We start from the raw sequence: 25,092 nt of genomic DNA on the forward strand, positions 1-25,092 counted from the left end.
GTCGTCCAGCCCACTGCGATTCCGGTGCATGCAGAGCGGGCCGTTGCCGCGATCACGCTCCACACCACCGCAACGCAGCAAAGGCAGCAAAGGCAGAAAAGCGGTGGGCGCCTGCGCGCATATGTGGTGAGCCGTCGGTGCGACTCGTCGTGAGCTGGTCCAAGCGCGATCATGGCCGCACGTCTCCTCGGCACCGCGCCAGCCAAGCGCTGTCCGCCGACGCCAAGAGGCCGCAGCCGTGCCCGGCGGCCGGGCTGCAGGCTCTTGGCCTCCCCACACAGAGCCTGGGTTCCACACCCTGATACCGCGGTTGGGTGGCGAGTCTCATGAGTTTTTTATTTTCCCCATAAAGAAAGGCCATATTTAAGTTGATCGACTTGCCACCTGTTTTGGGTGTGTATATCGTCTTTTGCGAGGCGGGCGTGTTGCTGATTATCTGGCGACTCTCAGTGAGCGGGCGCCGGAGGGTGTACATGAAAGGTTACGTGCACTCCTTCATTTCAATCGCGCAGGTCGGTGCATATGCGTAATGCTTTCCAGGCAATGAGATCTCTCGCTGTTCCTCATGACAACACCACAGTACGCACGTTGGAGCGTTGGTGGTCTCTCCTTTTTTCCGGATCCCTGACTCTCTTCTGCCGTCGTGGCACGGATACACGCTGCGCTGTGTGCGTGTGGCGGCCGAAACGGGTGCGTGACGGCACGAGTTCCACTAACGTGACGTACACAAACTCGAAGGCGTGCAGCAGCCAAAGAGGCACTCACGTAAGTTGCGAGCGAGTACAAAGAGAAGCACTGCGGCTTCCGCGCACGGTACGTCTCTCATGAAAACACTATGGATGCGCCGAGCTGCTGTGGTGCCCCGCTCTTCTGTGTTCTCGCACACTATCTACGATGGTGCATGCTTCGTGCACGCTGGCGAGAGTGTAGAGAAGCGTCCCAGTCGGCGCCGCTATGCCGCCTTCAACACGCGCGGGCGTGCCTCGCAGGCGAAGGAGCTAGTGGACATGATGAAGAAAAAGTCAGCGCAAGATGCGAAGGCGTTTTACGAAGCCCTGCAGCCGCGTGACCGGCTGGACATCCTGCGGCTGCTCTACGAAAGGCGAAAGAAACGACAGAGCGACCAGGCCTCGTCTAAGCTGACTAAATACTACAGCGTGCCATTCGAAAAGAAGTACTTCTTCCGCGAGGAGGATGTTGAGGAGAAGAGCACGCTGGGCAGGGGTCCTGGTGGGCAGGCCACGAACAGGCGAATGCAGACCGCTATTGTCAAACACGTACCGTCAGGCCTCATCGTGAAGTTCAGCCGCTTTCCTTCGCTGTGGCTGAACCGCCGAGCCGCTCGTGAGCTTCTAAACCTGCGACTGGAGGAGCACCTTCTGGGACCGGCCTCACGAATAGTCAAGGCCCGCGTGGCACGGGAGCGGCGCCGGCGACGGCGGCAGCGCACAATGGCGTACCTGAGCGAGAAGGGGGCACGGCTGCAGGCGAGGGATTCGCGGCGGTGCCATTGGCTTGCCTTCCTGACGGGCGAGTCTCCGCTGCCTAGCGCGGCTGTCTCTCAGATGGCACTGAAGGAGGATGCCGCCGCCGTACCAGTTACGACGGCAGTCCTCTTCGGGTCAGAGTGCCACACATGGTGGCCCAAGTTGAAAGCTGCCACCGAGAGTGCGGCCGCTGCTGCTCACGACAGCACTGGTGATGATTGTGTGCCGCTGCTCCTGCAGTATCTCTTCCCTGTCGTGTACGCGGACAGCGGCCGCGCAGAGCGAGAGGAGATGGAGGCATGCAAGTCGAACAAGGCGGTGCACACGAATGTGAGACGAGCGCTGACGTGCTTCTGTGAACTCTTCGGTCTTCGGCTGCGGCACATCCCGGCGTCGGTGCCGCCTGAGGCATCGCGAGTAGTCCTTGAAAAGGATGGGCTGAATTGGGTGGAGTACAGGTCACGGATGATAGCGAACGGCTCCCTGACTCGGTTGGCTCGCACATGTTGGCCACGCGTGTACATGAGTGTCCGCGAACTCGGCATGACACCAGAGGCGCGCGCCATCATCGTCTTTTTCAAGAAAGAGGCGAGCGCTGCCGAAGGGTCAGCAGGGGGGGCGTGGGCAGCGGAGGCGCTGCAGTGTTTTTCAGAGGCCATTCCGCGAAGAAAACCTTCGGAGACTGTGCAGCTGTCCAGCGCACCCTCATCTCCGGGGACGTGAGCGGGCTCGCTCACCCTCTCTTTTCCCTCGCTCTGTGTTGCCCTCGTCCTTGGAGCTCCTCTTAGTGATCGCAGCCCCCCCCCCCCAGTGGCAATGTGTGTGGGCTGAGCACGGCGCTTCCTCCGCGCATGTGAGCGGGGTGCACTCTTCTTCGGGCACCCCTGCTGTTGCACCGCAGGTAAACGAACTCCACGCCCGCAAGCACCCAATCGCACCTCTCCCCATCCTTTATCCCCTGCTGAAACGCTTTGACCCGCTGGCGGCGGCTCAGTGCAGTACGCGCCCCCTGTCTGCCTGTATGACAGTACTGACAAGACTGCTGAGACAGTGTGTAATTAAAAAAAAACAGAAAAGGGGGAGATGATGTAAGCTGCTCGAGGAGAAGACGAGTGATCCTTTCGAGGTTTCATCGGCTGACCTCTGGCGCTGCGCACGTTTGAGGGTTTGCTGAGGCACACTCATGCTTGATTTCATGTGTCTGTCTCAGCTCGCACGCAGCTCACATTCTCTTTCGAATATCCCTGTGGTCACTGTCTGCGCGTAGCTAGGCGATCAGGTATGGCTGCCGCGGAAAGTGCTGCCGGCTGACCTGAAGGTTGAGCCTACTGGAAGAAGAGCCTCCCCAAAGGAAAAGGCGTGTGCGCTCTCGCTGCCACACTTCTGTGCCTAACTCTCGTTTTTTTTTTTCGTGGTCTTGTCGCGCCCTCTGCGCGAGTTTCCCTGCGCATCAGCGTGCCCATACATACCAACGCACACATGCGCATACATACTTAGATTGATCCAATCATACCTCAAGTCATCAACCTCGTAGAAAGGAGCGTGAATTGCGTGTACCGATCGGAAGGGCACCGTTTTATCTCCTCCCCGCACGTACACCTCGATCATCTCTGCCAAGCACGGTCGTGATCTGCGTTTCCTGAAACTCCCCTGCGTGTGTGTATTCTGCGCCTTCCTCTCCGCCGCTTCGCAGTGCTTTGTTCACCTCAGCCGAGGTTTCTTCGCGTCTCTCGCTTCCTTTTCCTGCCCTTCGCTTTTGCACGGTCGCAGAGGTACAGGGAGCACTGCCGCCTGCCGAATCGCTTTTTATCCCCTGGTTCACTCCTGCGCCATGGCAGCGTTTAGTCGTCTCCTCGGCGTTCAGCTGCCGTATATGGTGGAAGTGGTCATTTTCCTGGCTCTCGCCTACGCCACGGCGTACGTGCTCACCAGCATTATGTTCGCGCGCATTCACAAATTCAAGATGGCTGGTCCGCTGACGGCGATTCCTGTTCTCGGTGGGGTTGTAACTATGATAAGGGACCCTTACAGTTTTTGGGAGCGACAGCGCCAATACGAGCCGCACGGCTACAGCTGGATGGCCATCCTCACGCAGTTTGTCGTCTTTGTGACGCGTGCGGACCTGTGCCACAAGATCTTCACCACCAACGGCGAGGACACTCTTACCCTCCAGTTGCACCCCAACGGCAAGTTGATTCTCGGCGACAACAACATTGCCTTCCAGAGCGGCCCCGGTCACAAGGCGTTGCGCTCCAGCTTTATGAATCTCTTCACCACCAAGGCCCTTTCCTTGTACCTGCCGATTCAAGAGCGCATCATTCACGAGCACATGAGTCGCTGGGCGAGGGACTACCCATGGGGCGGCAAGCCAGAAGAGATGCGCCTGCACATCCGCGAGCTGAACTGCGAGACCTCGCAGACAGTGTTCCTTGGCGAGCACCTGCACAACCGCACTGAGTTCACTCACAACTACAACATCATCACCCGAGGCTTCCTCTCTGCCCCGCTGTACCTGCCTGGCACCCCGCTGTACAAGGCGGTGCAGGCCCGCAAGCTGACTATGGTGGAGCTTCAGGCTGCGGTGCGCCGCAGCAAGGCCCGCATGGCGAAGCCGGACGCTGAGCCGCACTGCCTGCTCGACTTCTGGACGGCGACGGTGCTGGAGAAGATCAAGGAGGCGGAGGAAGAGGGTGGCGACGCGCCGGCGTACTCGTCGGACCACGCCATGGCGGACACGATACTCGACTTCCTCTTCGCTTCACAGGATGCATCGACTGCCAGCCTGACGATGATCACAGCGACGATGGCCGACCACCCGGAGATTCTGGAGCGTGTCCGCAAGGAGCAGGCTCGCCTGCGCCCCAACAACGAGCCGCTCACGTATGAACTGGTGCAGGAGATGACGTTTACGCGCCAGTGCGTGATGGAGCAGCTCCGCCTCTTTCCCCCGGCGCCGATGGTGCCCATGAAGGTCCACAGCGACTTCCAGCTGGACGAGAAGACGGTCGTGCCGAAGGGTAGCATGATCATTTCGTCTCTGGTGGCGTGCTGTCGAGAGGGCTTCACGAACCCCGACACGTACGACCCTGATCGCATGGGCCCTGAGCGCCAGGAGGACCGCAAGTTCGCGAAGCAGTTCATCCCATTCGGCGTTGGTCCGCACCGCTGTGTCGGCTATAACTACGCCATCAACCACCTCACCGTGTACCTCGCACTCATCGCGCACCACGTCCGGTGGCAGCGCACGCGCACTCCTGACTCCGACAAGATTCTGTACCTACCCACCCTGTACCCCCACGATTGTCTACAGACATGGCGCTACCGTGAAGGGATGGAACCCAAGGCTGAGAAGGTGTAGATCGAGGAGGGAGAAACGCAGGTGGGCCGCGCATAACACGCGTCTTTTGCCACCTCATCGTGCTCACAGCGTGCGCGTGAGCGCGTGCATTAACTGATGGCTGGAAGAGGCGAGAGCGCGACGAGGTTGTAGCCGCTGTGCTGCTTGCCCTCTATTTCACGCTTCACCCTCCACACGCGTCTATGTCTCCGCACTGACATCAGAAGGGGCTGAAATAAAAATTTCAAGACACGATTGCGGGGGGAGGGGCGACGGTGGAAACGATAGAGAGCAAGTAAAAAAGAAAAAAAAAATCAAACAAGCCGAAAAGCCGGTCAGTCACCTCTGCGAGGACGTGGAAGTAGAAAGTGAGTACTTTCAGATTTCTTGTTCTCCAAGCATCAAAACAGAGAGGGCCGGAAGGCGAAGAAAAGATCCGCTAGAGGGTTTACGTGCGTAGGAGTAGGGGGTTGTCGTATCCGCGATTCATAGTCTGAAGGGGGCGAGGTTCTGTGCAGCCACTTCCCTGCGTCGCTATGCAGTGTCTGTGGAGCCACGTATCTATCGCTCTTGCGTGTCCAGCGAGTCGACGTGGCCTCTCGCTCTTCGTTGTTTTCGTTTCTCTCTGCAGCGACCCCTCCCTCATTCACGCCTCGTCTTCTCTTTCTCGCCTTATTAGTCATACAATGTATGGTCTATCTCTTATTGGCTTACGACTCTTGTGTCGACACAAAGTTTCTTCATTCATTTTATTGCGTTGCTTTTGTTAGCGTCGCGGTGTTCCCTCCATCGCTCCTCCTTGCTGCGTCTCTCCGCCTCTTTCCCCTTCAGTAATCCCCGCCGTTTTTTTTTTGTTGTTTCCGTCGTTCTTTTACCATCCGATTTTCTCTCTTCGTTTTGCGCTTGCTTATTTTGCATGTCCTGTGCATTGTGATGTTTCTGCTGACGTCATCGTAGGGAGCGTGTATGACGATTTTACGTGTGTCTCTACATTTTGTTTTCCCCGCTTGCCGTTGCATCTCGGACGTCGTTGCCACCTTCGCCGCTGTCGCGCACGCACCCCCCCCCTCCGGACGACTCGCTGTTTTAGCGCGAGTCACGTGTGCCGCGTGAACACGGCCCAGTGAGGCAACGTCAAGGTAGAAGAATGTTTAGTCGAAAATAAGAACGCAGATGCAGAGGAATGCAGGAAGGAAAACTAAAGTTGACGCAGGCGGTAGCGAATTCGCTTTTAGAATTTTACTATGTGACGCGAAGGCATGTAGTATCTGGCCCCAGAGGAAAAAGCAAGAGAAGCACGAAAATGGAAGGAGAAGCGTAGGATGCGCTAGCGACTTCTACCAGTGATGGAGGGAAAAGGGAATCAGTGGCCTCAGCGCTGTGGAAAACCCATCTGGTGCGCTCGTCTTTCGCCGATGTGGCACGCGGTCTCGGGCGACGTGGCCTACTTCCCCATTCTCACGGATATCCACCGCCGCAGCGCCCTTTGTGTGGCTTGTGGGTCCCTGGTGCTTATCTGCTCGCGGTCGCTCCTGACGTCTCAGGCAAAAGAGGCCGTGGGGGTCAGAAAGGGATGCACTATGATGTGTCCGGCAACAGGCACCATGATGACCCGACGTCTCTCTGAGTATCGTTACGCCGCCCCTTGATCGGTGCCGCTAGGAAAGCGGGTGGGGAAGGGGGAGTTCTTTGGCGCCATCGTGGGCGAGCTGACGTCTTCAGTTAGGATGATCGCGTGCCGTCTTGGCCCTTATCGGCTTCATAGTTGCATGCGCTTCACACCTGTCATGCCTTCTCACCACGCACATGCGAACTTTCTTGTTCTCCACCGCTGCCCACTCTCCGTTCCCGCTTCGTTTTCTCTCAATCCTCTACCTCGAATAATACCCACTCGAGCAACGCCTACTGGCCAAAGAGGGGCTTCGCTTGGGAAGAACAGATTGCCACTGGCTTGTGCCCTGTTCACGACGCATCTGAACACGCGCGCACTAACGCACGCATTTGCAGGTCAGCGGATACCCCTCTTAGTGTAGTCCGGCACAATGGCGGAACAGGAAGACTTGGCCGCCGTCTCGCCGGCAGAGACGATGGATTCTCAGCTGTACTACGTGCGGTATTACTCCGGGCATACTGGCCGCTACGGCAACGAGTTCCTTGAGTTCGAGATATCAGAGACTGGATCACTGAAATACGTCAACAACAGCAACTATAGAAACGACTTCATCATCAAGAAGCAAGCACGCGTCTCTCCAGCGGTGCTCGAGGAGGTGAAGAAGCTCATTGTGCAGTACTCGGTCTGCGAGAGTGACGACGAGCGGTGGCCAGCTCCGGATCGCAATGGGCGGCAGGAGCTGGAGATTCACCTCGGCAACACCCATATATCGCTCTTGACGAACAAGTTGACGTCGATGGCCGAGATTCCGAAGAGTTCGGAGACCGACAGCCTGGTGAGGTTCTACAGCTTTGTGCGGGATGTGAAGGCGCTCATCTTCGCGCTGGTCTCCATTCACTTTAAAATTAAGCCGATCTGAGGTGCCCGTGCGCTATGATGTCTCTTCGGGAGCGAGAGGTTGCCCATGTAGAGCTGAGTGCGCACGACGGAGAACGCACCATTGATGAAGATGGCTACGTAACAAGGAGAATGCCGAAAATGAAGAAAAAAGTGCAGTGCGGCTAACGTGAACTGCCATCCCCGTCTGCACGTCCTTTCTCCTGCCTCCGCTGTGAAGTTCATTTGTCTGCGTGCACCAGCAAGTCTGTGTTGATGCACAAGGACGGCCAAGAAGGGGCGTGCTAGCGGGCAAGGAGGCTGATGAGGGCGCACTCCAGCACAGCGTAGAGTGAGAAAGCGTAGTGACGAGAGAGCCCTTGGCAGTCCAACGGAGATCAGCGTTCTCATGCGAATGCGTTTTTGTTGCTGTGTCTTGCCACGTCTGGGAGCTCCTTTCCCTTTCCCTCCTCTTCGCTGCTTGTATCGCGCCCTCTGCCCTTCCCGTGAGCCGCAACGCGACGGCATGCACATGTGTCGCATTCTCGTACTCCTTTGTGGCTCCACGCCCTCCTCGCTGTCTCTCTCTCTCTCACCAACCCGCGTCAACGCGTCGCGGCCATCGCAGCGAATCACCATCCAGCAGCGCCTTTACCCATCTCTGCATAGAAAAACAAGAAGCGTACGAAGTACCCCCCACACTCGCCCCCACCCGTTCACAAACACGCACGCACACGCCAACACCGTTGTACGACGCCTATCATCCTCGTTGAACCGTCAAGCACAAACAGGAGCGACGCGCACGGAAGAGCACAAAGAAGCGCAAAGTGGGAAGCAATACGAAAACGTGACACGCTGTTTTGGATCCTTGGCTTTGGCACTTTTTTTCCCATTCGTGCGCGATAACACGGGGTTTCGCTCTCACTTGCACGGTCAGGACGGAATCACAAGCACGCATGCACACCGGTCGTGAGCTGCCCCTTCCCGCCTCTTCTGCTGTTTTGCACCGCTCTCGTTGATTTCGCCATTGAGCCCAAATACCCGTCTGCGAACTCTCCCGTTCGTGGTGCATATCCGCAGAACAAGCATCCGCATCAGAGCCATGACCTTCTCCGTCAAGGGCGGCAGCTACTCGTCGTCGCACCCCAGCCCCGCGATGCACCCCTACGTCTCACCGTCCTTGCCGCCGCAGTCTCACGGGCAGCAGGCGCCGCCATCTTTCTCCTTGGGGGACGAGCAGTATGTCGGGGTACCGAAGCGTGTCGGCGTCGACCCTACCAAGTACAAGACTACCATCTGCCGCAACTGGGAGCAGACAGGGACATGCACATTCCGCGGCTGCACTTTCGCCCACGGCGTCGAGGAGCTCCGCGCGCCTTTGCGGCCCGACGGGCACACGCCGGTGCTGCGCCCGCAGCACATCTCTCCCGGCAGTACACCTCCTCTGCGTGCCTCGCAGCCGCCACCGCCGCCGCCGCCGCCATCTTCAGGCCACTATACGCTCGAGCAGTTACTGGACATGCTGTACAAGGAGGTCCTTCATCAGCGCGAGCTCGTGACGGTGCACGTCGAAGCCAACACCACGCTTGAGGGCATGCTGCGCCGAGAGCAAGCCCAGCACGATCTTTCTAAGAAGCAGCTGGAAGAGAAGACTCAGCAGTGCGAGTTGCTCGCTAGAGAACTCTTTGCCCGAAATCAGCAACTGCGTAAGGCGGCTGACAGCTCTCCGGAGATCAAGGGGCTGCTCGATCAGTGGGAGACGCAGCTGGCAAGCTTCTCGGAGGCGGATGCGAAGAAGGATGACGTGTTTTACACCGCCACCGCCACATCCTCAACGGATGATGGCGGGGATTCTGGAAAGGAATACGAAAGCGCGCGTATTGAGGAGCTCCTACGTGCTCTGCAGCGGTAAGCGCGGCGCCGCTCTCTTCTGCCCCCGCTCGCCTCCGTGCTCGAGAGAGCCATGACGCATGCGTCAAGGCGGGGAAGGAGCGAGAAGGAGAGAAGCGGGGAGATGGCAGACGAACGGCTGCTAACCTCCAGTCCCACCTCCAAACGAGACGCGTGAAATGCGCTGATGAGGCAAATGACACATTATCTGTTTTATCGGTCTCGTTGGCAGAGCGAGCGAGGGCGGTGTTCGTTACCACCAGCGAGCGTTGTTCATATCCCGCCCGCATGTATGGATGCTCCTGAGTAGACTTCACATTTTCTTTTTGTCGGTATCACGACTTTTGAGTTCTCGCGTTCTTGTTGATGTGACACAAAGCAAAGACTGATGGAGGGGAGGGGTGGGGCACTGTCGATGGAGGCGCTGAGGGCGGACCATTTGCCGCGAGGTGAATGAGGCATGAAGGCGGAGGGGCGGGGATGGGGCCGATGCTTCTTCCTGCAGGAAAGGCAGCCTTTTTTCTTTTTGCGAATACGGTGGTGTGGATCTGTACGGTTAACACATTGACCAGTAGTGATGAGCTCTCGCTTCGTAGCGTTGCTGCTCCGCCCCCTCTTCCTCCCCTCTGTCTCAGTTTGTTTTTCGGCTTTCTTTTTTCCGTCTACCGTTTGCCGATTTTGCGGGCGACTCTCTTGGCGCGTCTCTCTGACCGGCTCTTTCACGCGCACCCTGCCACCTTTCACATCCTCACAAGCGCTTCACCTAGCATCCCTGGCACGAACACAAACACAACTGTCATTCCACGCGCGGCTGCTTCTATCGTCGTGCACTTGAATAGATAACGCTGCTTTCTATCTCCTCTTACTGGTCGCATTTTTTCCGCTCGCCTTGCCAATCTTCTTTTTCTGTTTCTCTCTTCGACGTTTGTGTTTGTGCTTGTGTGTGCGGGCGTGTGAGTGTGCTGCTGCAGTTTTACGTAACCCTTTGCCCCGCACTCCTGGAGAGACTCATGCGCGTATGCGCCGCTGAGTCCACGCGATGGTGTTGTAGGGTCTGCCCGTGCATGTACTTCTGTTGTTGTACCGAGCCCTGCGAGGAGGGCTTGAGAAGACTTACCGGATCTGCAGGTAGGCGTATGTGTATGCGTGCATCGACCACTGTCTATTTTTACGCCGCTCGCCATGACGTCCTCTTCTAGTAGCCGTGAGGAGTGGTGTGGCGGTATGAAGAGAGCAGGCGCACACACGCGCGCTCACAAGCGTGCGCGCGTGTTTGTGCGTCTTTTTGTTGTGAGTCAAGTAAAAAGACACAAAAAAGAACGGCGAAACAAAGGCGAAAACGGAACATAGAAAAGGGCGATCTTTCGATTTCCAACTCGTTTTGGAGCTCGTGGTGGCGTTACACCTCCGCGGCCGCCGGCCGCGCGCGCAGAGAAGTGGACCATGCGCGGCATGTGCGACAGCCAGTGCACTTTTCAGCAGCGCGGTCCCATCAGCTCTGGCGTGAGGGCACTCTACCTTTCCCAATGACTCTGCTTCTCTTGTGTGCTCGTCTTCTCCAACCCTCCCTTTTCGAGCAAACACTCCTCTCCACTGTTGCCGCTTTTTCACGCGCGCTCTTCTCTCTACCGCGTCGTCGGCGCTACGCACTTCAGCTCTTTACTCTTTTCTCCACTGAACCCCTTCCCTCCCTCTTTTCCTCTCTTCCTTTCTTCACTCAGCTCAAACCCACCCCCACACAAAACACGCACACCACAACCAAGTGCCGAGAGTACCGAGAGTGTTCGCGCTGCTCGCTAACGTGCATGTGTGCATTACCGAGCCGTTCGCACCGCTACTCCACCGTCTGTCCAGCTACCCATTTAAAGGGGAGTACCCATCTTTATTTCACGGAAAGGTGTGTGCACCGTAGCCGTCTTGCTCTCTCTCTCTCTCTTCGCTGCTCTTGTCGATTTATCCTTAGACCCTCGTGCCTTCCCAAACACATCTGTTGTTCGCCCTTTGCCTGAGTGTTTATCCATTCTTCGTGTGCTCTCTTTCATTGGCTTCTCTTTCCTTCGATCTTTCTCTTGTGTAGAATCGTATCCCACGTTGCCGTCCATTCCCTTTCGACGCACTCTTGCCTGTGCCGTCGCTGTCCGCAATACGGCCACCCCGGCTTCTCCTCCAGCTCACTTTCCTTTTCTCTCTCTCCCTTTTTGCTCTACTGTTTGGCGTTTCATCTGTGCCCTTTACGAGCGTTATCAGCTCCTTAACCAAGCACTATAACGCTTGCCGGTTTGTGGCTGCTTCTTCTCCTCCCCGCCTCACATTTCGAATTTGCTTGCCCATCGCACAGCTGGCTACTCGCTTATTTTCTTTTTTTTTCCTACTCGATTTCTGCTTCTCAGCCGGGCATTTTGGCTGCTTTCTCACAGCAATCGTGGCACCAACAACGCCCAGACGCACACGGACGCGGTCGTGAGCATTCGGAAATGGGGAAATCAAAGAAGCACGGGAAACCAGTAAAAGGCGCCTCGAAGAAGGGAAGCAAGCATGACAAGAGCAAGCGCAAGGCCAAGTTCATAGACCCCACGAGCAGCGTAAGTCGCGATGTTCGCGAAACCGTGGCGGCCCTCGTTCAGGAAATCGAGCGCGAGGAGCCGGTGGCGGAGGAGAAGTTGCAGCCTCTTAAAAAAGGGAAGAAGTGCCAGGAGATCGCCGAAAAAGAGGGCATCCTCGTCAAAACCGGCATGACGAAGGAGCAGGCGCACACGATCGCTAACCGACTCAAACAGCAGCAGAGCACGACGCACCGCAGCGACGGCGAGGGCGACGTGGGGAGCGACGGCGGCTGCGACGGCGACGGCGGCGGCACCGAGGAAGACTACAGTGACACGGCCAACGAGCCCTCCCGGGAGTACCGCAAGGGAGGCTACCACCACGTTGTCATTGGTGAAGTCTATAACGACCGCTACCGCGTCGTCAAGAAGCTGGGCTGGGGCTACTTCTCTACTGTGTGGCTAGTGTGGGACTATCAGAAGGAGCGCTACCAGGCCATGAAGATTCAGAAATCGGCGGCCAGCTACAGCGAGGCCGCCTACGACGAGATCAAGCTGCTCTCGGAGATCATGGAGGCAGACCCGCACAAGAATCGTTGCTGTGCCCGCTTGAATGACTACTTCAAACACACTGGGCCGAATGGCACACACGTGTGCATGCTCTTTGACGTTTACGGCGAGAACTTGCTTTCCCTGATGGAGCGCTACGAGTACCGCGGCATCCCGCTACCAATTGTGAAGTGCATTGCGCGGCAGGTGCTTATAGGCCTCGACCACATCAACTCTATCGACATCATCCACACAGACCTCAAGCCAGAGAATGTACTCTTATCGACTCCGAAGCATTCTATAATATCGCTGATGAAGCATTTCCACCCGCCTCCGTTGCATCAGCGCCCAAAGCTGACGGAGCGCGACCCCAAGACCATGACCAAATCACAGCGAAGACGCTACTACAAGAAGCTGGCGAAGGAGGAGCGAAAGACGCTCCTGGGCGAGGACGATGGCGACCACAAATCTAGAGGCGACGAACACGGCAGTAACGAGAACGGAGACGCAGATTCGGAAGGAAGCAAGACCGACCCGGAGTCGGAGGTCGAGCGCTTTCATCATGTCATCCTGGCCGACTTTGGTAATAGCTGCTGGACATACAAACAGTTCACGGACGAGGTGCAGACACGACAGTATCGCTGCCCCGAGGTTATCCTAGGCGAGCCATATTCGACGCCAATCGACATTTGGTCTTGCGCCTGCATGATTTTTGAGCTCATCACCGGCCAGTTCCTCTTCGATCCCAAAAAGGGCGACGACTACTCGCGTGATGAGGATCATCTGGCTCTAATGAGCGAGCTCCTGGGCGACTTGCCGGAGAGCATGCGACTGGGCGACGGCAAGTACCGCAGCTACTACTACAACTCGAAAGGGGACTTGCGCAACATCAAAGATCTACAGTACTGGGTCCTGGAGGACGTGCTCCATCAGCGGCACAAGTTTACCAAGAAAAAGGCTAAGGAGATCGCCGACTTCCTGCTCCCTATGCTAGAGTACGCGCCCGACACCCGCGCTACCCCTGCCGCAATGCTGCGTGACCACGACGCGTTCTTCGATATCCAAGACGACGACTATGCGCCGCTGTGCTTCGTTGATGAGGACAGCGGCGACGAGGAAGGCTCTGCTTCGGACGAGGAGGAGGAGGAGACCGACAGCGATGACTCTTCACAGTCCTACTCCTCCGCTCCTTCCAGCGAGCTGACGGCGAAGCGCTCCCGCCAGCCGGACAACGATGCCGACCGCTCCGACACCTTTCGGTACTGGGAGGAGCATCCCATTCTCAACCGCACTTACCTAGAGGAGCGAGGGTTGACTATTGCCGACATCCAGTCGGTCCTCGCCGGGAACTTCTTAGATGACGCTGCAGCCCATGAGGCTGCCGCGGAGGTGATTCGTCTGCTCTCGGAGGAGACGGACCTGCTCTCGAACGACCACGGCAGCGATGGACACGAGGCGGACAATGAGGACGGGGGCGACGGCGATAATGACGACGAGGAGGAGACCACACAGGGCTCTGAAGGACCAGAGAAGGTGGTGGTGGGCAAGGCGGCTCCGTGCGACGATGGCGTCGACGAAGACGACGAGGAAACCACAGATGAAGAGGAGGAGGGGAGTAGCGATGGTGCTGAGTAGAAGGTAGCGCTGTTTTAAAGGGCACAAAACAACAAACAGGATAAACGCAGCTGCCCGTGCGACGCAGAGAGGCCCATGGCCAAATATGCACACGTTTACAAAAGGGAAAGGAGACGGCAACGCCGCATCTCCGCTACTGTTCGTTTTTGCCTCCCTTTTCTCCGTTGCGGCTGCTCGCCGGCTTCGATGGGTGTCCTGCTTCGTACAATAGCCTAGTAAAACGGTGAGCATTACTCCGCGCCCGCAGTATGCGGCTGCTCAGGGCAACATGTGGAGGGCCACTGGGCTGGAGGTCAACGCATGGAAGAAGATTGCGCGATCAAAGCAGTCTTTTGCCGCAACGACGCGAGAAAAAGGGCTGTCTACTTCTCTTGAGCATCTTGGAAAACTGATACCGGCTCCCCCCTCTCTTTCCCGCGCTGTAATGCATCCGCTCTTTCCGTGCAACTCTGCTCTCCTTTTACCTGTGTTGATTATCTCTTTCCTTTTCTGTTCGTGCATTGGCGCACTTGGGACCTCATTCCTCTCGTCGTGTTTTCCCTTTTTTTTTCCTGTGCCGCTCATACACACACACACACACACACACACACACGCAAATACACGATCCCTCCTCTGACGTTTGTGTGGCCGTTTGCGCCACGCAAAACGAAACACTTGCGCTCTGTCTATTATTTTCTTTTGTTTCGACAACGCAACACGCTTGCGCTCGCCCGCTCCCTCGCGCTCCCCCTTTCCTACTGCTGTGCTGAATCTTGTGCAGGCTACCAGAATGTCCAAGAAGCAGGAAGTTAAGGCGTACGGCCCGAACGTGAAGAAGGGCGACCTCGTTTACGGCGTCGTGCACATCTACGCCTCCTTCAATGACACGTTTGTGCACGTGACGGACACGTCCGGCCGCGAAACATACGTGAAGGTCACCGGAGGTATGAAGGTGAAGGCCGATCGAGATGAGTCTTCCCCCTACGCTGCGATGATGGCCGCCCAGGACGTCGTGGCGCGTTGCAAGGAGTGCGGAATCAACGCCCTGCACGTCAAGATGCGCGCCGTCGGTGGTGTGCGCACCAAGTCCCCTGGTCCTGGCGCCCAGGCCGCCCTCCGCGCGCTCGCCCGCGCTGGGATGAAGATTGGCCGCATCGAGGATGTCACCCCGATCCCGACCGACTCCACCCGCCGCAAGGGTTCCCGCCGTGGTCGCCGCCTGTAAGGTCCTTGTGACCGCGCGTTTGGCGGACTGCTCAACAGAGCGGGCTAACGCTGACGAAGATATGCTGGTTTCCCTGTGTTTGTGATTTGCCATCCTTTCGTGTCAAAAAGAAACAACAACAACAGCAACCCGTTTAGGCCAAGAAGCGGGCGCTCGGACTCTTTCCCTGCCTGCCCCATCCCCATGAAGCACGCCGGCTGTCGCACTGGGCACCTCATGACCCTGTTGATAGCGCTGGAGGCCTTCATTGCGTGCTGGTTGTGGGGGGGGGTGGAAGGGGGAGAGGCGTGTTGTATTCATGTGAGGTGGTGGTGGCATTGCGCAGCGGTGGGAAAAGCAGGGTCTTTTCCGTACTCCGTGACAGAGCTGCCGTGCTCATCTTTTCCCGGTTCACTGCTTGCACTGTTGGCTGCCTCGCCTTCTCCCCTCCCCCTGCCCCCACGAAACGCGGTTACCGCGTCTCCTTCGTGGGAGAAGTGGAGTGGCACAGTTAAGGCGACTACAAGGAGTTCCCCCTACCCTGGAGGGAGACTTGCGGGCGCGGGACGCCTTGTCTACGTGAGCGTCTCTTCCCAAGTAGACGACTCCCTCGACTTTGTCCCCTCCGTCGCATTCCGCCCCTCTCCGCCCTCCTTTCGTGTACGTCTCTGCATTGTACACTTCCTTTCGCCTGCTTTCCCACGCTCGCGCGCAACAACGTGGACGCACCACATCGCTCGCTGGAGAAGAGAGAAAAGTGGTGAGTACGTGTTCCGCTCTTTCCCTTCTCCCCTCCGCTCGCGTCGCACCTCTCCGCAGCTTTACCGCTCTCTTCCCTTCCATCATCCGCGTCGTGCACCACTTCCCTCATTTTCCGTGCGGCAGTAGAAAATGTTCCGCTTCTGTGGTCGTCGCCTGGTGGCGCGTACGCTGCCCCTGCTTGCCGATTACCAAGAGATGCCGGAGGCATTCGAGTTCATGGAGCACAAGGTTGTGGATAAGGATATCCACTCCGCCTACGAGAACATGGAAACGCTGCGCCTCACCGTCACCCGCCAGGACGAGTTCCTCTTCAAGGAGGCGCCGGTGAAGTGCGTCACAATCGTGGGCGTCAACGGCGAGTGCGGTGTGTACCCCGGCCACGCGTACGAAATCACGCAGCTCACCCCCGCGCCACTGACGGTAGAGATGCCAGATGGCACGGTGAAGAAGTACTTTACGAGCGGCGGCTTCGCCCACATCAACAACGAAGGCTCCTGCGATATTAACTGCGTGGAGTGCATCCCGCTCACGGAGCTCGACGTCGATGCCGCGGAGAAGGCGCTCGCGCAGCAGCAATCGGCTTTGAATAGCGCCCATGATGACAAGGCGAGGGCGGTAATTGAGATTCGAATCGGCGTGCTCGAGTCGGTCATCCAGAGCCTCAAGCACGCGTAAGCTGTGAAGATTCTACGGCATCGTGCACCGCATCCGACCCAGTCGCAAGTGCGCTGCCACGTGGGGCACAAAAGGGGGGGGGGGAGAGTATCGATGAGACCGCGCCTGCTTTCGTCGCCGAATCACTCACACGGTACATGCTGGTGTCTTCGTTCTCTTCTCCGCGAGCACCCACTAACGAATGGTTTTCTTCACGCCCGCATCCCTTTTCTCCTCCTCATCCGAGCGGTGCCTTGGGGCCGGCACGCGGCACACATTTCGGCGCATTACGTTTCTTTTGAACCACGTCGCTTGCGAGGTTCTGAGAGGCGCCGCTCATTGGTGACGCCGCTGCTGCGACTGCCCACTCTCCCGCGCACGCTCACCCAGACACCCAGACACATCTTTAGTCATTATGGAGTTCTTAACTGTAGCATAGTAAGAAGAAACGTACACACAAACACAAGCAAAATTGAAGATCGGTGATGTAACAGAAAAGTCAACGCGAGGACCACGAGTAGGAGAAACCTCGTGAGTCATGCGACCAAGCGCCGGGCAATGCTGAGAATGCTGGAAGAGGGCGAGACGAGAAGCGAGACATTGCTGTATCACAGCCATGTGATATGAGTCGGCCTTTTCCACTGCACATGCGCAAGTGCACTAAAGCTAGAGCACCTCTTCACAGACGGAAAGAAAAAGGGATGCCCGAGGCAGCTGTTGACGGCAAAGACGCCCGCATATGAGTTGCAGTGGCACGGCTTTCCTCAATCATTGTGGAAGATGAACCTGGGAGATTCACTCTTAAACGTATGCTTTCACCATGCTTTACCGTACTGTCTCTTCCACACCGAACCACCTGCCTCACTCTCTCGCACATGGTGACGCCCCTTCTGCTCCTATCTCTAAATACGATTGCGTTCGCCATCGCTTTACTGCCCCTCTTCCTGTCCGCATATCCTCATGAGACTCGCCACCCAACCGCGGTATCAGGGTGTGGAACCCAGGCTCTGTGTGGGGAGGCCAAGAGCCTGCAGCCCGGCCGCCGGGCACGGCTGCGGCCTCTTGGCGTCGGCGGACAGCGCTTGGCTGGCGCGGTGCCGAGGAGACGTGCGGCCATGATCGCGCTTGGACCAGCTCACGACGAGTCGCACCGACGGCTCACCACATATGCGCGCAGGCGCCCACCGCTTTTCTGCCTTTGCTGCCTTTGCTGCGTTGCGGTGGTGTGGAGCGTGATCGCGGCAACGGCCCGCTCTGCATGCACCGGAATCGCAGTGGGCTGGACGACGCCACACGGCGTTGGTTGTCCCGTCTCCTCGACGAGTCCTCGCTGCAAGTGTGTACGCTGCAGGAGACTCACTTCTCCCCTGCAGGCCTGGAAGGCGCTTGGTCTGCACGGCGTTCAGTCTTCTCGGTGCAGCAAGAGAGAGGGAGGGAGCGCGAGTGATGAGCGAGAGAGGAGCCCCGTAGTACATGCCGATTATGCCCACAGCGCATGCGCGCGCAGCATGCGGCATCTCCTCCATCCCACCGTGTGGGCGGATGAGGCGCCGACCGCGCGGCACGTATCCGAAGAGGGGACGAGGCGGGAGAGGAGGGGCCCGCTAGACGCATGTCCCGATTCGACGGCATGACGGTTGCTCCTAGACGGCCAGGACGTCGCCGCAGCGCGGCAGTGGGTGCGTGGGCTGCAACTGTGCATGCGTGTGACTTTGCGAGCTGCTGCGTTGTGGATCGAAGGTTGAGAAGGTAAGTTTCTTGTGAGAAGTGATAGAATCACGATGTGGTAGTCGGTGTTGCTGCGAAGCTTCCACTCTTTCAACCCGCATTCTTCTCCCCGCGTCACTCTTCTTCCTGGGTGACTTTCACGTTGTTGGGTTGTTGTTTCCTGCCCTTTCTTCGGGGTGTTGGGGCCGCCGCCCGGGTGCGTTTAGGAGAGTCATGCTGTTAGCCGCCCTCAGCATCACGGGTGTCCTGTGTGCTTGCTGGTCAGGAGTTCTACTTCGTGCTTGTGTGACGTATGTGGACATGGGACTCGTCGTGTGGACTGAAGCTTCTTTTTTTTTCATTTCCTACTTCTCTGTTTACAACTTTCGGGGTGTGAATTGCCGTTCAATGAGGGTAGGTGCGCACGTGTGCAGGGTGCGGTCGAACTTCACGATCAGATTCTGCTGTTAAGTGGGTTTGCCGCATCCTGCGAGCACTCCTGCTCGTACGACTTCTCTTATACTGCGGCAGAGCGAAGACAGGGTATTTCATTAGTGTGAAGGTTCCGCAAGCTACGCTCATGACGTCGCAGCCGATCTCTATTCACTACAAGCAGATGGAGGAGTGGCTGGAGGATCGCAAGTCCGTTTTTTCTCGAAAGCACAAGAATGAGTACAATGCATTGTTGTCCGTAGCCCCTCGACTCGTGCAGATGGCGCAGTATGACATCCCAGCACTCGAGAAGCAGATCAAGAAGAACGAGAACGCTATCGAGGACTGTCACCGGGTCTGCGAGGAGGCGCAGCGCACACAGCTCAAGCTGGTAGAGAGGCGGCGCACCATGCTGAGGGAGTACGGAATCGAGCTCGCTGCCGCTGTCGGGGAAGTCGAGGTCGCCTTCGCGGTCGATCAGCGTGTGAGGGAAGCGTGCGCGCAAGTGAACGCCGCCTTTCAAGAGTACGCTCGTGCCCGTGTGAGGGCGCTGAAGGAGTACTACAACGCTCTTTTGGCGAGAACTGCGGCTGGGTGGTACGGCACGGACCCATTTGCTTTCCACTTTCCTTGGCTCCAGCGCGCTTTCAGTGAGGCGGAGTACCAGCCCGCGGATGCCTTGTCTGAGGCTACCGACGCCGGTGGTGAGGCGGCCGATGCGGCAGAACCTCAAATTGACTGGGGCGACGATGACGACGGCGCGGCGGGGACGTTCGCAGGGCTGGGGAAGGATGCCGTGCAGATCAACTGGGATGCTACTGAAATGGAAGCCCGCCCCGTAGAGGACGACAGTCTACCAGCGACAGATGGGGTGCATTTCTCAATTGATCTTGCTTCTGCAAAGCATCGCGCCAATGTAATGTCAGAGCTGGAGGCAGCATCGTGCTTCTGTCGCGAGCGCGGCACCGCGGACCTGCTGGAGTGCGCCACGGAGACGGAGGCGTTGCGCCGCTTTCTCTCAAGCGCCAAAGAAGGTGAGCTCGCTCGTATGAAGGAGAGCTACCGCGCGCGGGGCAGCTTTGTGGATCGAATCACCCGTTTCCAGCAGCAGATTGTGGTGGCCGAAAACCGCTCCACGACGCACCAGGCGAAGATGCAGGATGCCGAAGACGACCTGGCAAAGTTGAAAGTGCAGCAGGATGAGCTGCTGTCACGTCTGAGGAGCATGCGGGATGAGGCGCTCACCCACCTGGAACACATGTTCCCAGATCGCAGGATCCTCATCGTTGGCGACCTGAACAAGTACTTGGCGTGATGCACCATTGCAGTTGCAGCGCTTTTTCATCTCCAATGAGAGTTTTCGTGTATGCATGTGTGTGGTGCGCGCAGCTCGGGCGGTAGGCGTGGTGTGTAGTCGTTGGCGCGTAGGTTTCGTTGGCGCCGCGTTCTGTTAGCGACGTGCTCTTTGGCACCGTGTGAGTTGCTCCTCTTTCTCCGGTTCTCTGATGCGTGCAGCCTTTTTCTTCTGCCAGATGTCGGTCGGCTGGTGTGAAGGCTCTCTATATATTTCTTCTCCACGCGATCGTAGAGTCCGCACTCTCTCCCTCTCACTCGTGGAGCGCGCGGAGGAGAGAGACTCACGATCCGCCTCTCTTCCTCTTTGCAAGTGTGCTCGATTTTTTTTTCCATTTGCCGGGATGAGTGTGTCGCGCTTCTGGTGAAAACTTCATGAACGCCATGTGCAGCGGCACACGATTGCGTGATAGCGTTCTAGCCTCTCCCCCTGCATAGCTGCTGGGTTCTCCCTTGCACATCTTCCACTTCCCCACGTGATGGGCTTTCGCTGAGCGTCGCTGACACTCTTCCTCTAACGCCATCTCCCTCACTTTTCTTTGTTCTCTGTTTCTTTCCCATCAATGCTGCGTCCGCATGCGTGTATGCACGCGCTTATGTCTTGTCCTCTGTCCTGCGCTCCCACATACGACTGCGCGCAGGAGAGCTACGTTCTCCTTGTACTTCACCTCTCGCTGAAAGCACCCCGCCCCCTTCGCAGCATTCTCAAACCCACGCTGCGTGCGACGGTGCTGCATCTCTGGCCTCCATCTTACTGCGCTTCTCCCGTATCTTGCGACTCGCGACGATCGTCACCCTTGCCCTTTGCTTTGCGTGGTGGCGCCCATCCCGTTCATTAGTGAACTCTTGGTTGCGGCTGCGCACAGAGACGATGGAGGGGTCGAAAAAGTACGAGGAGGCCTCCCTGCGGGGCATCACGCGCCATCACGTGTGGAAGAGCAGAACCAGCGATCTCACCGTAATCAACCTCCGAGACCCGACTGAGCTGCTGGGGATTCAGGACCCGCTGGCGGTAGCCGCGGTAGCTGAAACGAGGCAGGCAACAGCCGCCTCCCCGCCGCCGCCGCTGCGGCCGCCACTGGCGCGACCGGTGACCGGGAAGCAGGAGAGCCTCAATGCCCTTTTGGCAAAACTGCAACTGTGCCGACCGGCGCAAGAGCCTTCGTCGCATCCGTCAGCAGCTGCCAAGCCGCTGCCGCAGTCGTCGGCCAACGCCGCGCCTCCCGCTGCGCCCAGTGCGGCAGCGCCTTCAGCGCTGCATCCGACGGCCCGCGTCACCTCGACGGCAGCCGCGGCGTCTCCTGCCATTGTGATGCCGGAGGTGAGCGACCCCTCGTTTCCTGACCCGAAGGAGTCGTCATCCGGGCCGTCTGGCCAGTTTGAGTTTATCACAGGCACAAACATTCCTGGTCAAGGAGTTGTGAAGAAGACCGAGGCCGTTGATGAGTCATCCAGCATGGCCCTCTTCCACGACCCGCTCTGGGGAGGTTCTCTGGACGCGTTTGCGTTGCCGCCAACCTCGAAGCCATCCCCTAAGCCCCAGCTTCGCGCCTCTCTGTCGGAGCTGTACGCTAGCGCTGCCTCCAACAACACCAGCGCGTTCGCATCTCCGCCGGCGCCGGCGTCACAGCCTCAGAAAGTGGCCTCTCCTCCCGTCGCCACGGTGACGGCGAGCGCAGTGCCTACTGCGATGGCGTCTTCGACGATGCCGATGATGAGCGGGATCGTCCAGCCGCCCACTCCGCCGCAACTGAACACGCCTTTTCCAATGTACACGGTGCCCATTCAGTACATGGCTCAGCAACCGCAGTTTCCAGCCGGGATGGTGTACAACGCACCGAACTTCTTTCCCTACGGTGCGGCTCCGATGATGATGGCGCAACCGCAGCACATTCCGCAGGGTTATGCGATTCCCGCCGCCGCCATGATGAGACCCGGTACAAATGTTAAGGCGATGCCATTTGTTCCAGGAAACACAATGTGAGAGCGGCGACGGCGGCCGTGTCTCACGGACGCCTATCAACATACCCACATACTTCTTAGCGAACTCCGGCGAGGGCCGTCAGCGGCGCGCGGTTCGGTCACACGTACACTGCACATGGAGTCAGAACGGGTCCGATGCGACACCTGTCGCTTTCCTCGTGTTAACCCGTGCTCTCTCTCCCTTGTTGTGTGCTTTTGTCGTTTCTGTTTTCTCGCTTGAGCTTTTCTCCTCTTCTTCGCTTCTGTTCTTGTGTGTTCTCGGACCAATCTTCATTTTTTCTCTTTTTCTGCACATAACTATTGTTTCGTTTGTTTTTGTCCTCCCTTTGCCTTCTCCCTTCGCATCGCCGCTTCACCAACACGAATGCCGGCCTGGCAATGCCTCGCCGAGGCCACCGCTTCCGCTGCAGCTGACGGGCTTCAGCTCAGTCCCACCCCGCTGGCGCGCACATGCCACTTTCGCGGCGCCGGAATATGGTGAGCAGCAAGCAGGTAAGCGACGACGACTTTTTGGTGTTGGTGTGCCATGGACGACAATGACATCCACTTTTTATCTCACCGTTCTTGTTTACAGGTTCCCCTCTTTTTTCTTTCTTTGCTGTACGATACTCAACCCCGCCTGCACCTCTTCCTCTCCCTTCCAAGGACGACAACATTGGAGACGCACATGAGTGCAACAAAGGACTTTACGCCCCCTTCTTTCCTCTTAAACGAACAACTGTGCAATGATACGTCGTGCGTGCGCGTGTTTATGGGCTCGTGGGTGTGTGCAGGCTTGTTGATGTGCATCACATACACAGACTCAACAAACAATCGCTCGCGCGCACACGAGCAAACTCATCCCTCGTGTGCCCTTCTCTCCGCCCCCCCTCCTCTTTTCGCGTCCTTCGTCGTTGACACGAAAGGAAATGAGGAAAAAGAAGAAAAGACAGAAGTAAATAGAGGGGCATAGAACGGCGCGAAAAAAGCGTGACATCTCATGCGTCGTTTGTTGCTGTGTGAGGTACATCTCGAAAAGCGAACTTGCAGTCGCTCACCTTCACACCTATCCACCGATGCGGACGCACACTCCGAGCGTGTGTCTCCGTAGTTCCCCGCTTTCGCTAAGAAAAACACTCTTCGCTGTCGTTTCATCTTTTGTTGGTTCTCTTGACCGTGTTGTTGTTCGTGGTACCACACACAAAAAAATAAAGAAGCACCCCAACGCGAAAGAGACGCACAAGAAGGGTTCAACGCAGTGGTGCCTGGTCCCGCTGTCGTGAAAGAGGTTCAAGGAGGCCGGGTAGCGCCTCCACAACAGAAGTAGAGCTGAAAGCGCTACGCTTTCTCTCTGTCGTGTCGTTTTCCGCGCGCGCTGAGAGATGACGATCAAGCGCTCGTTCCACTGAACTCCCATGCGACAGCTACCAGCGATTGAACGACCCCCACCCCCCAGGTCCTGAGTTTCCAGCCGCCAGTCGGGTCTGCCTCTCTGTCTCTCTCTGGCCGCCACATGCGCAGGCGTGGTGCATTGCTTTCCTGCAGACTTTGTAATGCATCGCTCCATGACTTCACTGCTTTCTCTTGCCCCCCCCCCCGCTTTCCGTTGTTGTGCTCCTTTTTGTTGTTGTGCCTGGATGTCGCGCTTCTCACGTGGGGGCCCTCCGTCTTCTCTCTTTCCTATCCCCCTTCACGTCGGCCCGCGCTCATCCTTTGCTTTCCCGTCTTGTAGACTTAAACGCGGTACAAAGAAAACAACATCACCAACAAAACGCCTACACGCATTCAAAAGGAAGAGTGCATCGGGGCCCGTGTGCTGTTTTTTTTTTCTCGGTGAAGACCGCAGTAGCGCACGAGTACACTCATATTCGATCACGCAGTACTTTGGATCCTCATTAGTTGACAGGGAAACCATTGTGTTCAGCATAGCCATGCCTTTGCGAGCTTGTGTATACAGGACGCCGGCGCAGGCCCGCTTGGTCGAGGTTGTCTCCGGTTATGTCCAGCATCTTATGGATGTGCAGGCATCTAGGTGCACTGAGACCGCCCTTGACGGGCATGTGGTCCCCCCGCCGAACGCAAAGTACCCTTCCCACGACTTCTTTTGTGCGACTCACGCGCCTGCGATCTCGGTGAAGAGGTACACGGAGCGCCTAGTGACGTACATGCACTGCTCGCCCGAAGCATTTGTGTTTGCCGTCGCCTACCTGCGGCGGCTGGTGCTAAGCGGATTCCCGGTGCATATGCGGTCTATCCATCGTCTGCTGTTAACAGCCGTCTTGGTGGCCCTCAAGTGTAGAGACGACGTGTACTACCACATGAGCTTCTACGCTGAGGTTGGTGGCGTTACCACGAAGGACTTGCGCATAATGGAGATTCGGTTTCTCTCCGACCTTATCCGCTTCGAAGGCGAGGTATCTCTAGCAGATTACCATGTCGTCATGGTGGACATCATGCGCGTGACGGAACGGCGCATGATAACGAATATTAACGGCAAGACGGAGTTGTGCAACCGATGCGGCATGTCTGCAGGCGCCTTCACCACCTCGACCCCAGGAGATCTTGGCTGCCTACACTGCAAGGGTGACGCGTTCGCACAATCGTGGACTAGCGAGTGCGAACTGTTTTGGGGGCCGCTAAATTCTGCTTTCTCACTTCCCGCCGGAGAGGTCCGAAAGACACTTTCATGCTAAACAAGGAAGAGAGAAGAGTGACGTCAAAGGCGACACAGTGAGGAGGCCTTTCTCACTCGGCTCCACCTCTGTCACTCTAGACGGCACTGACGTGAATATATATATATATATTCTTCTTTCAGCGTGTCCATTCGCTCATACAGCATGCGCTCAGCTACGCTCTGCACCGGGCCTGTCACAGGCCTCATCCGCGTGGCGCGATGGCAGCCGCGGACACACGCATTGCCGTCGTGCGCCGACTCCAGCCATCTGAGCATGGTCCCTGCATCAAGCTCTGCACACCACCCGTTCCTCAGGGTCGCCTCATAGCCGCTTACATCATGCCGGCCGCCACTTGCTGCAAGCCCCCCTGGGAGGCGGCACTCAGGCGCCCCACACCGCTGGGCAGTAAGAGTCTAGTGTGAGATGCGCTCGAGTCAC

At 57.5% G+C, this 25,092-nt stretch overlaps 10 protein-coding genes across 10 annotated transcripts; all 10 read left to right on the top strand.

The window, feature by feature from the left end:
* Positions 1 to 839: 839 nt before the first annotated feature.
* Positions 840 to 2,210, top strand: LDBPK_303600 (hypothetical protein, conserved; the record flags this gene model as incomplete). The annotated part of the gene is made up of 1 exon (XM_003863023.1): positions 840 to 2,210. The coding sequence occupies one exon, from the start codon at positions 840 to 842 to the stop codon at positions 2,208 to 2,210; it is 1,371 nt and encodes a 456-aa protein (XP_003863071.1).
* A 1,108-nt stretch (positions 2,211 to 3,318) lies between these two features.
* Positions 3,319 to 4,845, top strand: LDBPK_303610 (cytochrome p450-like protein; the record flags this gene model as incomplete). The annotated part of the gene is made up of 1 exon (XM_003863024.1): positions 3,319 to 4,845. The coding sequence occupies one exon, from the start codon at positions 3,319 to 3,321 to the stop codon at positions 4,843 to 4,845; it is 1,527 nt and encodes a 508-aa protein (XP_003863072.1).
* A 2,021-nt stretch (positions 4,846 to 6,866) lies between these two features.
* LDBPK_303620 (mago nashi-like protein,putative) lies at positions 6,867 to 7,355 on the top strand (the record flags this gene model as incomplete). The annotated part of the gene is made up of 1 exon (XM_003863025.1): positions 6,867 to 7,355. One exon carries the CDS (start codon positions 6,867 to 6,869, stop codon positions 7,353 to 7,355), a length of 489 nt encoding a protein of 162 aa, XP_003863073.1.
* Positions 7,356 to 8,414: 1,059 nt separating this feature from the next.
* On the top strand, positions 8,415 to 9,224 carry LDBPK_303630 (zinc finger-domain protein, putative; the record flags this gene model as incomplete). Its single annotated transcript, XM_003863026.1, has 1 exon — positions 8,415 to 9,224. One exon carries the CDS (start codon positions 8,415 to 8,417, stop codon positions 9,222 to 9,224), a length of 810 nt encoding a protein of 269 aa, XP_003863074.1.
* Positions 9,225 to 11,676: 2,452 nt separating this feature from the next.
* On the top strand, positions 11,677 to 13,926 carry LDBPK_303640 (serine/threonine-protein kinase, putative; the record flags this gene model as incomplete). The annotated part of the gene is made up of 1 exon (XM_003863027.1): positions 11,677 to 13,926. The coding sequence occupies one exon, from the start codon at positions 11,677 to 11,679 to the stop codon at positions 13,924 to 13,926; it is 2,250 nt and encodes a 749-aa protein (XP_003863075.1).
* A 769-nt stretch (positions 13,927 to 14,695) lies between these two features.
* LDBPK_303650 (40S ribosomal protein S14) lies at positions 14,696 to 15,130 on the top strand (the record flags this gene model as incomplete). The annotated part of the gene is made up of 1 exon (XM_003863028.1): positions 14,696 to 15,130. The coding sequence occupies one exon, from the start codon at positions 14,696 to 14,698 to the stop codon at positions 15,128 to 15,130; it is 435 nt and encodes a 144-aa protein (XP_003863076.1).
* An 870-nt stretch (positions 15,131 to 16,000) lies between these two features.
* LDBPK_303660 (ATP synthase, epsilon chain, putative) lies at positions 16,001 to 16,546 on the top strand (the record flags this gene model as incomplete). Its single annotated transcript, XM_003863029.1, has 1 exon — positions 16,001 to 16,546. One exon carries the CDS (start codon positions 16,001 to 16,003, stop codon positions 16,544 to 16,546), a length of 546 nt encoding a protein of 181 aa, XP_003863077.1.
* A 2,266-nt stretch (positions 16,547 to 18,812) lies between these two features.
* On the top strand, positions 18,813 to 19,979 carry LDBPK_303670 (hypothetical protein, conserved; the record flags this gene model as incomplete). Its single annotated transcript, XM_003863030.1, has 1 exon — positions 18,813 to 19,979. One exon carries the CDS (start codon positions 18,813 to 18,815, stop codon positions 19,977 to 19,979), a length of 1,167 nt encoding a protein of 388 aa, XP_003863078.1.
* Positions 19,980 to 20,888: 909 nt separating this feature from the next.
* Positions 20,889 to 22,001, top strand: LDBPK_303680 (hypothetical protein, conserved; the record flags this gene model as incomplete). Its single annotated transcript, XM_003863031.1, has 1 exon — positions 20,889 to 22,001. One exon carries the CDS (start codon positions 20,889 to 20,891, stop codon positions 21,999 to 22,001), a length of 1,113 nt encoding a protein of 370 aa, XP_003863079.1.
* Positions 22,002 to 23,910: 1,909 nt separating this feature from the next.
* On the top strand, positions 23,911 to 24,672 carry LDBPK_303690 (CYC2-like protein, putative; the record flags this gene model as incomplete). The annotated part of the gene is made up of 1 exon (XM_003863032.1): positions 23,911 to 24,672. One exon carries the CDS (start codon positions 23,911 to 23,913, stop codon positions 24,670 to 24,672), a length of 762 nt encoding a protein of 253 aa, XP_003863080.1.
* Positions 24,673 to 25,092: the final 420 nt, after the last annotated feature.

The sequence above is a fragment of the Leishmania donovani genome, chromosome 30, assembly GCF_000227135.1.
Source record: "Leishmania donovani BPK282A1 complete genome, chromosome 30".
Lineage (NCBI taxonomy): Eukaryota > Euglenozoa > Kinetoplastea > Trypanosomatida > Trypanosomatidae > Leishmania > Leishmania donovani.